General features: G+C 48.9%; 1 protein-coding gene across 3 annotated transcripts in view; it reads left to right on the top strand.

Moving 5' to 3' along the window:
• TRIM33 (tripartite motif containing 33) overlaps positions 1 to 15,640 on the top strand; it is a 505,710-nt gene that overhangs the window by 398,636 nt on the left and 91,434 nt on the right. For all 3 annotated transcript variants that reach the window (XM_078644393.1, XM_078644394.1, XM_078644392.1), the window contains one exon: positions 3,418 to 3,492. In XM_078644393.1, the coding sequence (XP_078500519.1) occupies positions 3,418 to 3,492 (75 nt within the window). The remainder of the gene's footprint in view (positions 1 to 3,417; positions 3,493 to 15,640) is intronic.

Here is a 15,640-nt window from a genome sequence, read left to right as displayed (position 1 = left end):
AATTACTAGCAGGTAAGTAACTATTCTCATAGGCTTTAGGATCGCTAGGACTGGACTACTGAACCTTTAGATTACAAGCAGGAGGCCTAGGGACGTTGTGTGCAGAGTGGGAACTCTCACGCGTAAGGCGGGAAAAAGTCTATGGAGGCTAGTAAAAGCAAAGTTAGTGTTTTCGGGCGAACCCGACTAGGTAGGTCAAAAACGAAAGTGGATCTAGACACTTAGAGAGTTGGTCTACGCTGGAGCACCGGAGTACTCGGTTTACCTAGCCCAGGGGCTGCGGCTGCATAGGGTTCAAATGTCGTCGGGTTTCTTCGTTGATGAACCAGGAGCCTGAAGGAAGAAGTTGCTGGCAGGCGACCAGTGAAGAAGTTCCTGGGGATCCAAGCCTGGATCGGGGAAGAGGAAGACCTGTAAGCAGAGGGGACCAAGTTCTGAATCACTAGCCAGTGATTTAGGTGGGCACCAGAGTGGCACCGGACGAAGTCACCTCAACCAGGTGATTGGGCGCTGCTGGGCTCTGCAGTCTCTCGGACCAGGAGGCGTTGTTGGCGACCAGGATGGAGGTGCGAGCTGTCCCACGAAGATATCTGCTGTCGACGTCGCTGGACCCAGGATTGGGGCAACAAGTCTTGGCAAATGCAAGCCCACGCGGTGGACTTAAAATGGCGTCTGGAGTGGACCAGGAGGGTCCGGGGTGCTCCTCTGTTGGAGGGGAGCAAGGGCCAGTCTGGAGCAACCAGACTAGCGGTGTTTGTCGTCGAAGTTCGTCGTCAGAGGGTCACTAGCCAACGGCCAAGTGACCTGGACAACGCGGTGAGCAGCAAAGAGCAGAAGGGCCCCACGCAGATCTCGTGGATGCAAGGGGGCTGAACTTCGGTGCTGGAGCTGCTCAGGGTTGGGGCTTCTCTTACCCCAAAGCACTCGGTCGAGGGTCACTCGGGAGTCGTGCTGGGCAAGCGTCGTGCAGTCTTGAAGATGGCCGGTCCCTCGAGGTCTCGTCACACCCACGGGTCTCAGCTGGGCTGAAGATGCAGGTAGAGGTCAGAGGTGCCAGGGAAGCCGGTTCTCGTCGAGCTGGGCAGTCTTGATCCGGAGGAGAGACTTACAGCAGACCGCGATGCTTGGATGGTGCCTGCTGCTGCAGGGTGACTACTCCTTAGTCACAAGGGAGAAATCTTGAGAAGAGTCTTGAGTTCCTTTCGTGGAAAGTCGGTTCAGGATTCAAAGATGATCTAATTTGCAAGGGGGCCTGCTCCTACCTTTATCCTGCAAAAGGGGGCTGGCACGCGACTAAGTCCTGCCCTATGGGTGGGACTAGGAAGGGGGGTGGTTACACCCCTCTCCCATGCCGGGCTTTCCCCAGCTCAGGGGCTGGTGTGCCCCTGGAACTGGTTCAAGCCGGCATATGCACAGTGAGCACCGGGGTGCCACTTGCAGTCACCTTCCTCTAAAGCCCTGCCTACCTAGGATACACAAAATCCTGTCTGGGACGGTGCTGGCACCGCCCCTGGCAGGAAACCCTTTGTCCTTGCCTCCCGCGCTGGGAGGACTCCCAGCAGCAGGAGGGCAGACTTGTGTCTCGGTGGCAGCATCCATCTTGTGGAGCTGAGGCTATGTCTGACTTTAACCGGGGTTACAGGTTACCAACATGTCGTGTCCCTCTAGAAGGGTGGAATGCTAACCCCGTTGCCAGAATTGGCGAGGGGTTAGTATTCCAATTCGTATGACACCTTACTCGACATGTTTTGATAATGTTATACCAAAGTTAGCATATGACCGCGAGGTACATAATGCACTTAAGAGTATATGGTATAGCGTTATCATGGAACAGCTATTAGGACTTGGTTCCGCAAGCTGCAAACGGGCTCAGCTCACGCCAGAGCACCATTTCACATTATTCCACGCACTCTGCCTTCAGGATTGTTAAGGCCTGCCATAGGAGTGACTGATAGGAATATATGTCTCCATTTTAGGTTTAGATATAGGAATACTATATCTAAAGCAAAGGGTGATTACACCACCTTGCCCCAGCTGTCAAGCAGCCAGTTGTGTCTGGTTTAGTTAGTCAACTCAGGGGTGGCATAATACATGCTGCAGCCCCTGGGAGACTTCTGGGTGCACCTCTGCCCTGGTTACAGGGACACAAGAGAGGGCCCAGTGGCAATTCAGTACCTGGGTACAATTTGGAGCAGAGAGAACAGCTAGGCTGTGGGTCTGATTAGCAGGCCCACAGCCAGGGAAAGTCGTAAACCAGTGAAGCAAAAAGCAAAAATCTGGGTGATCATAGGATTGCAGACCCTACTCTCCTACAATTGTCCGTACTCGCCTTTTACTTGAACTGTACTGTCCATAGACGTTGTTACGCATCTCACGTGTGAGTTCACACTCTGCACACGCGTCCCGTGGGCCTCCTATTACTTACCTAAGGTGAAGATAGCGTAGTCCTAGCGAACCTCCAGCCTCTGGAGAGCTCCATTCCTTCTATCGACTTTCACATTCCACTTACTTAGTATATGGTTTGTCGTGCCCCTAGGGCACCATTGTAATTTGTGCAACTTGAACGTATTTTTCCTAAGAGATTGTCATGTGCTTAGCCCTGTGTTGTGTCCTTTCATCTGGTATTCAAGGGGTTATATTGTGGTAAAACAGCTGGCTTCACATGCCAAAAGAGTTTAGCCTAAGACTGCTTTGTCCATGCTACCATTAGGATAGCTGGTCTATAAGGTTGACTTACAACCAATCACCATAAGGGTTGTTTGGACTGATACAAGGTGATCACTAGAACTAATGAGCATCATATATCAGGCCAACTTCTCACACCTAGTGATTAAGCCCCAGTCCTCTTGTGCTAGGACGAGCATTGTTGTAAATAGTAGGGCTAGATGGAACCTGGCTATCAAGGCATTCACGTTTTTAAAAAGAATATATGGCAGGGCTTTTGAAAATGTGAATTGTCTTCGAGTCCACTTTCACATGCATCTTTAGAAGCAGCAGCTGATATCAACAGTCATTTCAGGCAGACAAGGGATCCTGTTGCACAGACCTCAATTGCCTGCTTGGCCTACAAAACTGAAAATGGTATTCCCTAGTATGAATATTTTGGAATATTTAAACCTGCCTTTGATGTGACAAAAGTCATTGGGAATGGCTGTGCCATCCATAAATCTAAAATCTCTTCTGCCTGTAAGTTTTGTACTATAGAGTAACAAACAATATTGTTAAGCATATGATAAGTTTGCCTCATTCCAAGCTTTTTTTTTTACTTCCAGACCTGTCTCTATGGAAAAATATAATTGTCATTTGGTGTTGAATAGCTTCACATGCATGTCTTGAGCTGATCAAAACTGTAATTGTGTTTTAGATTTGAGGGTCATTAAGACGCTAATTTGACTTTTTTGTTTGTCTTATTAAAAGAAATGCGAGCGCCTCCTGCTTTACCTTTACTGCCATGAGTTAAGCATTGAATTCCAGGAACCAGTCCCAGCTTCGGTAAGTGTTGTTTCTCCTGCCTAATTTGATTCCAACCATAGCACACTGGTTTATTCACCATGAATAAGTTAATAGTAACCCTTTTTTCAAACTCTTGGTCTTTGAATATATGTTGTAGAGTATTTGTCACCAGAAAGTTAATATGCAATTTACAGATTCAAAACTGTTGCAGATGAACATTCTTGGAATTATTACTTTAAGGAAAAATTAACATCCTGACCAAGAGCACATGGGCCCTACAAACTCCTCACCAATTAAAGCAAAATCTTTCGGCTCCTATCTATTACTTGATGACCTCCCACTTGTTATTTTAGTAGTGCAGTGTTGCTCCCTCCCTCAAAGTTGCTGTTTGAGAAAGGTGACTATATAGATGTAGTGCTGGAAATTGCTCATTAGGTTTAAAGCAACTTTAAAACTGTGTACTTCATGCATAATAGGTACAGTTCTGAACTGTTAAAACAGGTCGTAGGTAATAAGCAGGTGCTTACAACATCTTAAATGTGTTTCTGGCAACAGAGGCTGCTGCCCCTGCATCACTATGCTGTGCATGCAAACCACTTCAGCTGGCCTAACCACCAGCTGCATAAAAACATACCATCATAAGTAGGCATGAACGTGGGAATGGGCTTAAAGTTGTATCCACATCCTGGCAATACTTCCTTCACAGCACGCTTAATCTGCTTCGGATTCACCCATAATTTCTCATGAACATTGACAATTTAAGTTTCTAAGTTTGTGTACTATATGTGAGAAGCAACTTATTGAAGTGTGTATGGCCAAGCATGGAACATATCACAATACACAAATATGAAAATTAGACTAATCGGGGATTGCAGGGGTTCAACCACAAAATTAATTTTCGTTTCAGAAATTCATTCTATTAAATATTCACTTATTTTCTGCAAAAGTTTACTGAAATTTGGTAAGTGATTCTCACATTCTAGCTATCTGGAACTTATGTTCATATGCTTGTATAGATTCCCTCCACCATTCTTAATATGCGGGAGGATCTCTGATTTCCATTTTTTTGCAGTCATCAACCTGATGGCAGTTAATGCATTTAAAAGTTGTATATGTTAATTTCTTTGATATCAAGGCCCAGAATTCATTAAGACTAAAACAGATAACAAATGTATTTGGTCTTCCCCCTCGGCTTAACGTGAGCATTGGTTGGCAGTTTTATACAATCTACATAGTTTAATTGAGGGGAAGGGGGGTAAAAGTCAAAAAGAGTACCAAACACTTGACCCATAGTCTGGTAGCCTTAATATTAAGAATATTGGCCAGCTCTTGTTCTGTAGTTATCGTCCATCAAATGGCTGACATTTACTTGCCCATATTGCTAGATCGTCCCTATGATGATGCATTAGACTAGAGAATCTATTGGAAATAGTGGACCTGTTAGGACAGGAGCAGGCAGGGCGCCAAGTCCACAGCTTGTCCCCATTTGTTGCCTTCAGCTTTGTCCATGGATTCCAATAAAAGTTTAGAGGGGTGTTCCCTGGTTCCAGTAATGATTAAGTGGTGGTCCTCCGAAGTCAAAAGTTAGCAAACCACTGCCCTATATGACCACTTCCTGTGGGTAGTGGGCATAACCCTGTCCCAGAGTTTCCAAATCCACCATAAGCAAGATGGTGGAATTCTTATTTCGTGGAACAAATCAGGCAGCCCACCCTAGGTGTGTGACTAGCCTGGTGGTGTAACACTCCTACTTGCATAGCTAATGTCCCACCCGTCCTGTTACCAAATGGGATTCAGCGCAGGGGTTGCCCTCTCCCAGGTCTAGGGAAGCTGGCTTCTCATATCAAAGGCAACAATCAATCAATCAAAGTATTTATAAGCCCACTACATACCCGCTAGGGTTTCAAGGCGCTGAGGAGGGGGGCTGGGCGGGGGGGGGGGGGGGGCTGCTACTGGTCAAAGAGCCAGGTCTTTATGAGTCTTCTGAAGGTGAGTAGCTCTTGGGTCTGTCGTAGGTTGGTGTTCCAGGTCTTGGCGGCGAGGTAGGAGAAGGCTCTGCTGCCGGATGTCTTTCGTTGGATGCAGGGGGGCGACGGCGAGGCTTGTGGAGCGGAGCTGTCGGGTGGAGGCGTAGAAGCGGAGTCTGTTGTTCAGGTAGGCAGGTCCTGTGTGTGGAGTGCTTTGTGTGCGCAGCTTGAATGTGATCCTCTTCTACAGGGAGCCAGTGAAGGTCTCTCAGGTGGGGGGATGTGGCTGCGGCGGGGTACGTTGAGGATCAGGCGGGCGGAGGCATTTTGGATGCATTGGAGGCGTCGTTGGTGTTTGGCGGGGATACCTGTGTAGAGTGCGTTGCCGTAGTTTAGCCTGCTGCTGACGAGGGCCTGTGTCACTGTTTTTCCTGTTTCTGTCGGGATCCACTTGTAGATCCTGCGGAGCATGCGGAGGGTGTTGTAGCAGGAGGAGGAGATTGCGTTGACCTGTTTTGACATGAGGGAGGAGTCGAGGATGAAGCCCAGATTACGTGCGTGGTCTGTCGGTGTTGGCGGGGTTCCCAGGGAGGTTGGCCACCATGAGTCGTCCCAGGCGGAGGGGGTGGGTCCGAGGATGAGGACCTCCGGCTTGTCCGAGTTCAGTTTCAGACGGCTGCTACTCATCCATTCGGCGACTGCTTTCATTCCCTTGTCAAGGTTGGTTTTGGCGGTGCGCAGGTACTTGGTTAGGGAAAGGATGAGCTGGGTGTCGTCGGCGTTGGAGAAGATGTTGAGGTCGTGTTGGCGGGCCACTTGTGCGAGGGGGGCCATGTAGATATTGAAGAGCGTTAGTTTGAGAGATTAGCCCTGGGTACGCCGCAGATGATGTTGGTGGCTTCAGATCGGAAGGGAGGGAGGCAGACTCGCTGGGTTCTGCCGGAGAGGATGGATGTGGTCCATTTAGGGCCTTTCCTTGTATTCCGGCTTTGAGGAGGTGTGTTCTTAGAGTGCGATGGCAGACCGTGTCGAAGGCGGCTGACCGGTCCAGGAGGATGAGGGCTGATGTTTCGCCGTTGTCCAGTTGGCGTCTGATGTCGCCTGTGGCGGCGAGGAGGGCGGTCTCGGTGCTGTGGTTTCGTCTGAAACCAGACTGGGAGGGGTCCAGGATGTCATTGTCTTCGAGGTGGCGGGTCAGTTGTGTGTTGACGATTTTCTCGATGACCTATGCCGCGAACGGGAGTAAGGAGGTGGGTCAGAAATTCTTGAAGTCCTGGGGGTCTGCCTTGTGCTTCTTGAGGAGGGCGTTCGGCGTACTTCCAGCTTTCCGGGAATGTCGCTGTTTCGAAGGAGATGTTGATGACTTTCCGTAGTTATGGGGTGATGGCTGCGTCTGCTCTGTTGTACACGTGGTGAGGGCACGGGTCTGACGGTGATCATGAGTGGATGGAACAAGGAAAAGTGGGAAACCCAATAAATTCTTGGAGGCTTGGGTAGTGTATATATTAACAGGTAATTGTGCCTACAATGAATTTCTTTTAATGCACTCAGTTCAATATGCAAAACAATGGTCGCAAGCGGTCTAGTAACTTACATTCGATTATTCAAAAATGTAATTTGCTAATTTATATCAGAATAAGTCTGCTACAAATACTCTTCAAACGGGTGTACATTTTTCAAAATACAAAATTTATAATGAAAAAAGATGTTTTACTGGGTACAAAAACTATTACAAATATAGATATAAAACAGCACACAGTAACTGAGGTTTACAAATTATTTGTTACAAACACCGTATGTTCACTACTTTGGGCATCTATTGCAAACAATGTGTAGAAGGAAAATGAAACTGATCAAGACAGAAAACAATTCCTTAAGAAAGGTAGATCACAGAGGAATTAGAAGTAGTTGTCGACGTTTTGCAGCGTGAATCTTTCTGGATTCACTATGCTGTGCATTATTCCGCGGTCTTGTGGTTGGGTCCGGATTCGTAGTCTTTTCTTTTTTTTTTTTCGTAGCCCAGGTGGGCGTCGGTGTCACACCCCCTTAGGTGTATTTACGGTGACGTCGGCATGCTTCCTGCGGAAGCTGCCACTCTTGGGCGCCATCTTCAGATTCTTTTTTTCCGCGGTCGGGTCTGGATCGTTCCCGTTTGGGCTCCAGACATTTTTGGAGAAAGAAGAAAGGAAAAGACAGAAAACACAAGGAGAAGTCATCTGAAGACTCCAGGGGACTTCATCGACGAACAATCAGCAAGGAGAAGGCGTTTTTCATTGAGATCCTCGACGACCGTTGACTAACACGCGACCAGGGAGCCCCTGGACGCTCGATGATGGACAGCACGCCGTTCAAGTTCTGCTGTAACTGCCACCACAAGTACGCGCAGAAGGACCAGCACCCGGTTTGCAACCTTTGCCTACCGGTGGACAACGAAAGCGGAGACTGCAACGCCTGCTCCGCCTTCGCACCGAAGACCCTTCGTGTGAGGGAGAGACAGAGGGTAGCGCATGCCACCCTGCAAGGGAAGGCCCCGACTCCGTCCCTCTACGAACTGGGGATGTCCTCCGAGGAAGAAGACAAACGCTGCCGCCGAAGACGACAGCTACACGGTCGTAGAGACCGATTACACGAAGACTTCTGATAAGGTAGGAGACTCTTCGGCCCCCAAGAACCCGAGAGACTGAGTTTCGAAAAATCAAGGGCAAGACCCCGAAAGCGCCGACGCCAAAGAAGGCGGCGTCCGCGACTACTCACAGGCCCAGTGAATCCTCCGAGAAGGAGTCCCCGGCGCCGAGAGCTGCTGATCAGCAGAAAACGTCGAAAATCGTCCCCGAAAAGGATCGATCGACGCCGAGGGAGAAAGACCCTAAACTAACGACGACGACCAGAGAGCCAAAACCCGGTTCGACGTCGAAAACTTCGACACCAAAAAGCTCGGCACCGATCCAAGCGCCGAAAAGAACGGCTGATCCATCCGGCGCGGAACACGCTGCCGAGATGGAGACGAAGAGAAGGCGCCTCGAGGCCGAAATGGAGAACATCATGCAGCGGAAGAAAGATTTCGACGCTAAGATGAAAGCCTTCACGATCCCTTACAAGACCAAGCCACCGGTGGTGGAGGTAGTCGAGGAGGAAGACGAGATCGACGAGGTCGTCGAGGAACAAGACCAGGACGTCGAGGTGGTCGACGACCAAGAAGGGTACGAGAATCCCTACAATAGTTACAACTATGGGGAGGAAGAGGACAGCAGGACGGACGCAGAGTCGGCACCCTCTGACCTGCAGGAGGTAGATTACATAGATGTCGACACCGACAGCCCGGAGGAGGCGGTCCGCACATACCCCTCGAGGCCCTCGCCGCCGGACGACATCGGGGCCTACAACTCGGTGATAAAATCTGCCGCATCAGCATTCAAGCTCAAGCTCGACGAAGAGAAGCAGAAAGCAGACTTCCTTCTAGAGACATTGCTCCCAACACAAACAATGAGCCAGTACCTTTCAATGCTCGACGCGTCTTGGCCCAGGGGAAGGAAGCATTCAGGGATCCCGCAACATGCAAGGCAGTAACTCCCAGAACAGAGGAAAAGTACAAACATTCCTCAAAGGACCCAGCCTACATTCAGGGCGCGGTCTCCGCAGACTCCATTATCACGGCCACAGCAAGGAAGAGGGCTAACGTACCCACTACCTCGGGTCCACCACCGGATAAGGAGAGCAAGAGGATGGATCTGGTGGGCAGAAGAATCGAACGGAATGCCGTGACCCACTGGCGCATGACTAATTCCAACGCCCTGATAAACAGGCACATGTACCAGATCATGAGGAGCTGGGGCAGTTGGTGAAAGACCTGCCCCAGGATGCCAGGCAGAAGGCCGAAAAACTGGTTGAAGAAGGGAAGAACGCGGCAAATTCTTGCCTTAAGACGGCCCTAGATGGGGCAGACACCGCCAGCAGGCTCATGATGATGGGTGTCACGGAAAGGAGACACGCCTGGCTAAGGATCTCAGGGTTCAAACCGGAGGTGCAACACAGCATCCTGAACACACCGTTCAACGGCGACACGCTTTTCGGAACAACAGTTGATGAAAAGCTCAGTCAACTAAAGAAAGATAACGAAACCGCAAGATCCATGGGAGCATTGCAGTTCAGAGGCAAGAAAAGGGGCACCCCGTCACGGAGGCCCGGCGGGAGAGGTGGAAACCAGCCAGGTACATCACACCAGGCTTTCCAACAAGCGCACCAGGCAGACTCACAGGCTCAACAAGGGCAGCAGAAGCAGTCCTGGCAGTACCAACAAAGAGGCCAGTCCTTTCGAGGGAGAGGAAATGGACGTGGACAGAACAGAAGAGGGGGACAGCAGCCCGCCTCTTAAGTGACTTCAAAAAACGGTGTGCCCGCCCACAAAAAAGATCCCAGGGGGCAGCACGTACAGAGGGGTCAAGACAAACTAGACACCTACGACCACATGACACCAGTGGGAGGAAGATTAAGATTTTACCTCCGAGAGTGGAGAGAAATCACATCAGACAAATGAATCCTCAACATTATCCAATTCGGATACTGCATAGAGTTGGATGGGAGGCCAACAAGCAGAAAACCAAACAGAAAAACACTAGCAAGCAAGCAGCTGCAGTGTCTTCAGGAGGAGGCAAAGGAACTCCTGCGGAAGCAGGCCATAGAACGGGTACCCTTCAAGGAAAGAAACACAGGAATATATTCAACGTACTTCCTGGTACCAAAGGTAGACGAGACAATGAGACCCATTCTGGACTTACGGTTCCTGAACAAATTCATAAGAACGCAAAAATTCAAAATGACCTCCCTGCAAGAGGTGCTCCCACAATTGCAGACCGGGGACTTCATGGTCACAATAGACCTCAAAGACGCCTACCTGCACATCCCAATGAACAGAAAGCACACACATGCTCAGGTTCACCATTGGAGAAAGCCACTACCAGTTCACGACACTGGCCTTCGGACTAAAATCAGCACCAAGAGTTTTCACAAAGTGCCTCGCAGCGCACCTACGAAGGCAAGGAATACACGTATACCCTTACCTGGACGACTGGCGGGTGAAAGCAAACACATACCAGAAATGAAGCGGCACGCACATACAGTGACGAGCACGCTCATAAGCCTGGGGTTCTCCATCCATTGGAAGAAATCATCAATGGAGCCGGAACAAGTCAAGATCTTCCTGGGAGCACAGATCAACACCTTACAGGGCAAGGTATTTCCCAGTGAGAAGAGGGCGAGGGCGCTGGTGAAGGAAACTCGCCTCTACCGGAAGGGACAAGCTCGGACAGTGAGGACTGCGAGCAAGATCATGGGCATGATGGCATCATGCATCCACCTGGTACCAAATGTACGACTCCACATGAGACCCATTCAAGAATGGCTACAGAAGCAATGGTCACAAGCTACAGGCGGTTGGGAGGATCCAGTGGTTGTAACGCAAGCAGTGCAGAAGGAGATGGCATGGTGGACCATGGAGAACATAACAAGGGGAAAGCCTCTAACGCCCCCAACGCCAACGGTGACCATCACCACAGACGCATCCCTGAAGGGATGGGGCGCTCACATGGAGGAGCTCAAGGTGAGGGGACTGTGGACGCCAACAGATGCGGCAAAGCACATCAATTACCTAAAACTGAAGACAATCTTCCTTGCACTGAAAGCCTTTCAAACAAGTCTGTACAAACACAAGGTGTTGATACAAACAGACAACACCACTGCGATGTTCTACATCAACAAGCAGGGGGGCACACAGTCAGCCCCGCTTTCAACGCTGGCGCAGGAGATATGGAGATGGGCCATCCCTCTCAAGATAGACCTGCTAGCCATACACCTACCAGGGAAGGACAACATACAAGCCGATTGGCTCAGCAGGCAGACATCGGCATCCCACGAGTGGGGGCTCAATGCTCAGGAGACAAGGTACCTGTTCGACAGATGGGGGACACCATCGGTGGACCTGTTTGCCACATGCCAGAATGCAAAATGCCAAAACTTCGCATCCAGGCAGCCCGAGGAGGGGTCACTGGGGAATGCCCTATGGATAGATTGGTCAAGGACATTTGCTTACGCCTTTCCCCCGATACCACTGATGCACAGAGTGCTGAGCAAGTGCAGAGCGAGCAACATGACACTGATACTGGTCGCACCACAGTGGGCGAGGCAGACATGGTACTCGCAGATCATGGAGATGACACAGTGTGCACCCCACAGATTCAGCAGGAGGAAAAATAATAATAATAATAATAATAAAACATTTCTAAAGCGCATGGCTGCACAAACTGTGCGTCCCCGCGCTAACTGCTAACTGAAACTGTCCGAGGCAGAAAAAGGGAGGAGCAGGGGAAATTTATTGAGGGAAGAGGTGTGTTTTTAGTCTGGCTCTAAAAAGCGTTTCCGAGGGTTCCATTCGCAAATGAACTGGTAGTGCATTCCAGTGCTTAGCTCCAAGGTAACGAAAGGATCTTCCTCCCATTCTGGTTCTGTGTATACGGGGCAGTTTGAATTGTGTCAATCCAGAAGATCTCAGGTTTCTAAGCGGACGATGAATTGACATTAGGTTTCTCAGATAGCTGGGACCTTTATTGTGGGCGATTTTATGGGCAAAGCAGAGGCTTTTGAACCTGATTCGTTCCCTAACCGGGAGCCAGTGAAGTTTGGAAAGGGCTGCTTTGGAGGATGTTCTTCTGGGAAGGCCTAAAACCATGCGGGCGGCAGCATTCTGTATACATTGTAGCTGATGTAACTGTTTTTGGTTAAGGCCTAGTAGGAGAGCATTTCCATAGTCTAAATGGGGAGTAATGAGCGCGTGTACTATGGTTTTTCTGGCCTCCGTGGGGATAAGGTCAATGATCTTACGTAATGTTTTTAGGGTTCCGAAGCATTTGCCCGTGATTTTATTGACTTGAGATTTTCCTGACAAATCTGCGTCAATCATAACCCCTAAGTTTCTCACTTTTTCCACAGGGTGAGGGGGATCGCCCAGAACCGTAGGCCGCCATGCCTGGGACCATATGGAAGCATTGTTCCCTATCAGCAGCACCTCTGTTTTATCTCCATTCAAGCGGAGGCAATTATTGTCCATCCAGGTGGCTACGGCTCTCATGCAGTCTGAGAAATTAGAGGCATATTTCTCGCTGTCTGGGGTGAGCTTGAACATGAGCTGGGTGTCGTCAGCATAGCTGACCGTGCCCACCCCGAAACTCTCTATGACGCGTGCCAGGGGCTCCATATAGATATTGAATAAAGTAGGGCTCAAACTTGAGCCCTGAGGAACCCCATAGCTCACGTCGCGAGAGGATGATTTAAAGGGTGGACAGTGCAGCTGGAATGCTCTCTTGGAAAGAAAGGATTTAAGCCATGCCAGAGCGTGGTCTTTCACTCCAATATCTGAGAGTCGGGACAGCAGCGTGGCATGCAGCACAGTATCGAAAGCTGCGCTCAGATCTAACATGACCAACGCTGCTGTTTCTCCCTCGTCTGCCATCTTGCGGATACATTCTGTTGAATACAGTACCGCTGATTCCGTCGAAAATCCAGGTCTGAAACCCGATTGAGTGGGGTGAAGTATATTTTCCTTTTCAAGAAAAGCCATGAGTTGAGAATTGACTATTTTTTCTATGATCTTGGCACATGTTGGTAGGAGGGAGATGGGTCTTAGGTTCTGAAATTGAGTGATGGGGACGTTTGTTTTTTTTTTAAGAGGGATAACTTGCGCGATTTTCCAATCCTCTGGAACATAGCATTCTTTGAAAGAAAGAGTTATCATATTTCTTATGTGGTCTATAAGAAGACTTTCCAAGATGTCTTTACTTTTATCCAGAGGACATACATCAGTGGGGGAACCAGAATGTATGCTGTTAATGATGGTAATCAAGTCTTTATTTCCAGGGGTAGTGAATTGCGTAAGGGTGGGGTTATGAATAGGTGGGGTCCTTGTCCTAACCTCATTAACGGGTATAGAGGATTTGGGAAAAGTAGCATGGATTTTCTCGACTTTATCAATGAAAAAGTCGGCTATTTGTTCGCAGATGTCGTTAGAGTATATGTCCTGCGTATCGAAACACGAGGTGTCCGTCAGCTCTTTATAGATACGGAATAGTTCCTTAGAGGGATTGGTTGCCTCTTCTATTCTGATTTTGTAAAATGCGCTTTTTTCCTCTCTTACCATCTTCTGATATGCTTTAAGTTCCGACTTGTAAATTTCCTTAAGCTCAGGAGAATAGTTCTTTCTCCATCTGCGTTCTGTTGTTTTGCAATGGGATTTTGCTATTTTTAATTTTTCTGTGAACCACGGTTCTGATTTGGATTTTCTAACAGGGGGTTTCGAGGTCCACGGGGCAATGTTGTCTAATGCCTTTTCTAGCCATCGTTCATAGTTGTTCCATGTGTCTTGTAAGGGCTGACCGATTTGAGGGGTGTGTTTATTTAATTCGGTGATCAGAAGATCAGGAGTGTACTTTTTCCAGTTACGGCGTTTAGCCGACAGAGGTATATTGGGGGCATTCTTAGTAATGATAGTAGGGATGGAAAAAATATTGATGTAGTGGTCAGACCATATAATAGGGACCGGGGGGAGCATCTCAATCCCTTCCCAAGTAGCAAATATCGGGTCAAGAAGGTGCCCGTGCTGATGCGTTGGATTAGCAGATAGTAATTTTATTCCCAGTGCGTGTAGTGCTGACCTGAGTATTTGTGCTTCTTTAGCATTATGGTCTTCAAGGTGAAGATTTAGGTCACCTAAGATCATAAAGTTGTTGTGTCTAATGGCAAGCTGAGTGGCTGTTTCTAAGAGTTGGTTACAGAAGAGTGTAGCAGTGCCAGGGGGGCGATATATGAGAAGGCCAGTAATGGTGGTGTGTGGAGATAGTTTGATGGAGAATGTACCACATTCACTATTAGTGATGGTCTTATTAGTGAGAGACCTACTCTCCATGCAGAACGGAGAGGTACTACATCCAGAGCCAGAGAGCATGAGCCTAGTAGCGTGGCTCCTGAGGACATAGAGTTCGCACATTTGAGACTGCCAGAAAGCACCCTGAGGGTCCTTCGGGAGGCACGAAGGCCCAGCACTCGGAAGTGCTACGTTGCGAAATGGAAAAGATTCACAATATGGTGCAGGCAAGAAAGACTTCACAATAAAATGAAGAGGGACTCCACAGTGCTAAGGTACCTGACGCACTTGCTGGAGAAGAACCTTAGCTCATCCTCTTTAAGAGTTCACTTGGCAGCGATAGTCGCCTACACAAGGGGAGAAACGTGCAGGAGTTTCTTCACATCACAGGTGGTGAAGAGATTCCTGGAAGGAGCGAAAAGGATCGCACCACCCAAGCGGGTGCCGCCACCGGCATGGAACTTGAACACAGTCCTAACGGAACTAATGAAAGAGCCCTTTGAACCACTTCACAAGGCCTCCCTAAAGATGCTAACTATGAAAACAGCCTTCCTGGTTGCAATAACGTCCTTACGCAGAGTAAGCGAGCTTCAAGCGCTGACGCTACAAGAACCCTACATACAAATACACAATGATAGAATTGTGATGAGGACTGACCCACACTTCATGCCGAAGGTGGTATCCAAATTTCACATGAACCAGTCTATACAGATACTGAGTTTTTTCCAAGAACCAACAACTAGCGCAGAGCGAGCTCTGCACACCCTGGACGCCAGAAGGGCAGTCATGCACTACATTGAAAGGACAAAGGGACACAGGAAAACAAAACAGTTCTTTGTGTCATTCGCAAACAGCTTCATGGGGAAAGCAGTAACCAAAAAGACCATTGCACGATGGATCGCACAGACAATTCAACTCTGCCACAAGCGTGCAGGACAAGAGCTGGCAGAGGGGACACGTGCCCACTCCACTAGGAAGAAGGGCGCTACAATAGCCTTCCTGGCTAACACACCCATAGAGGACATATGCCTGGCGGCAACATGGGCTTCGGTGCACATGTTCACGAAGCACTACTGTGTGGATATACAAATGAACAAGGAAGCTCAAGTTGGACAGAAGGTGCTACAGCACATATTCAACACCCAACGCTCATCTTCCACCCAGCCGCCACAGAGATGAGAAACCGCTACAAAATCTATGCACAGCATAGTGAATCCAGAAAGATTCATGCTGCAAAACGAATAGTTTTCTTACCTGTCTGTGTAGTTTTGCAGCTTGAAGATCTTTCTGGATTCACTAGCGAACCCACCCA

Source organism: Lissotriton helveticus, chromosome 5_1 (genome assembly GCF_964261635.1).
Source record: "Lissotriton helveticus chromosome 5_1, aLisHel1.1, whole genome shotgun sequence".
Classification (NCBI taxonomy): Eukaryota; Metazoa; Chordata; class Amphibia; order Caudata; family Salamandridae; genus Lissotriton; species Lissotriton helveticus.
The sequence above is the reverse complement of the archived record's forward strand: the minus strand, read 5'-3'. Positions and strand labels throughout refer to the sequence as shown.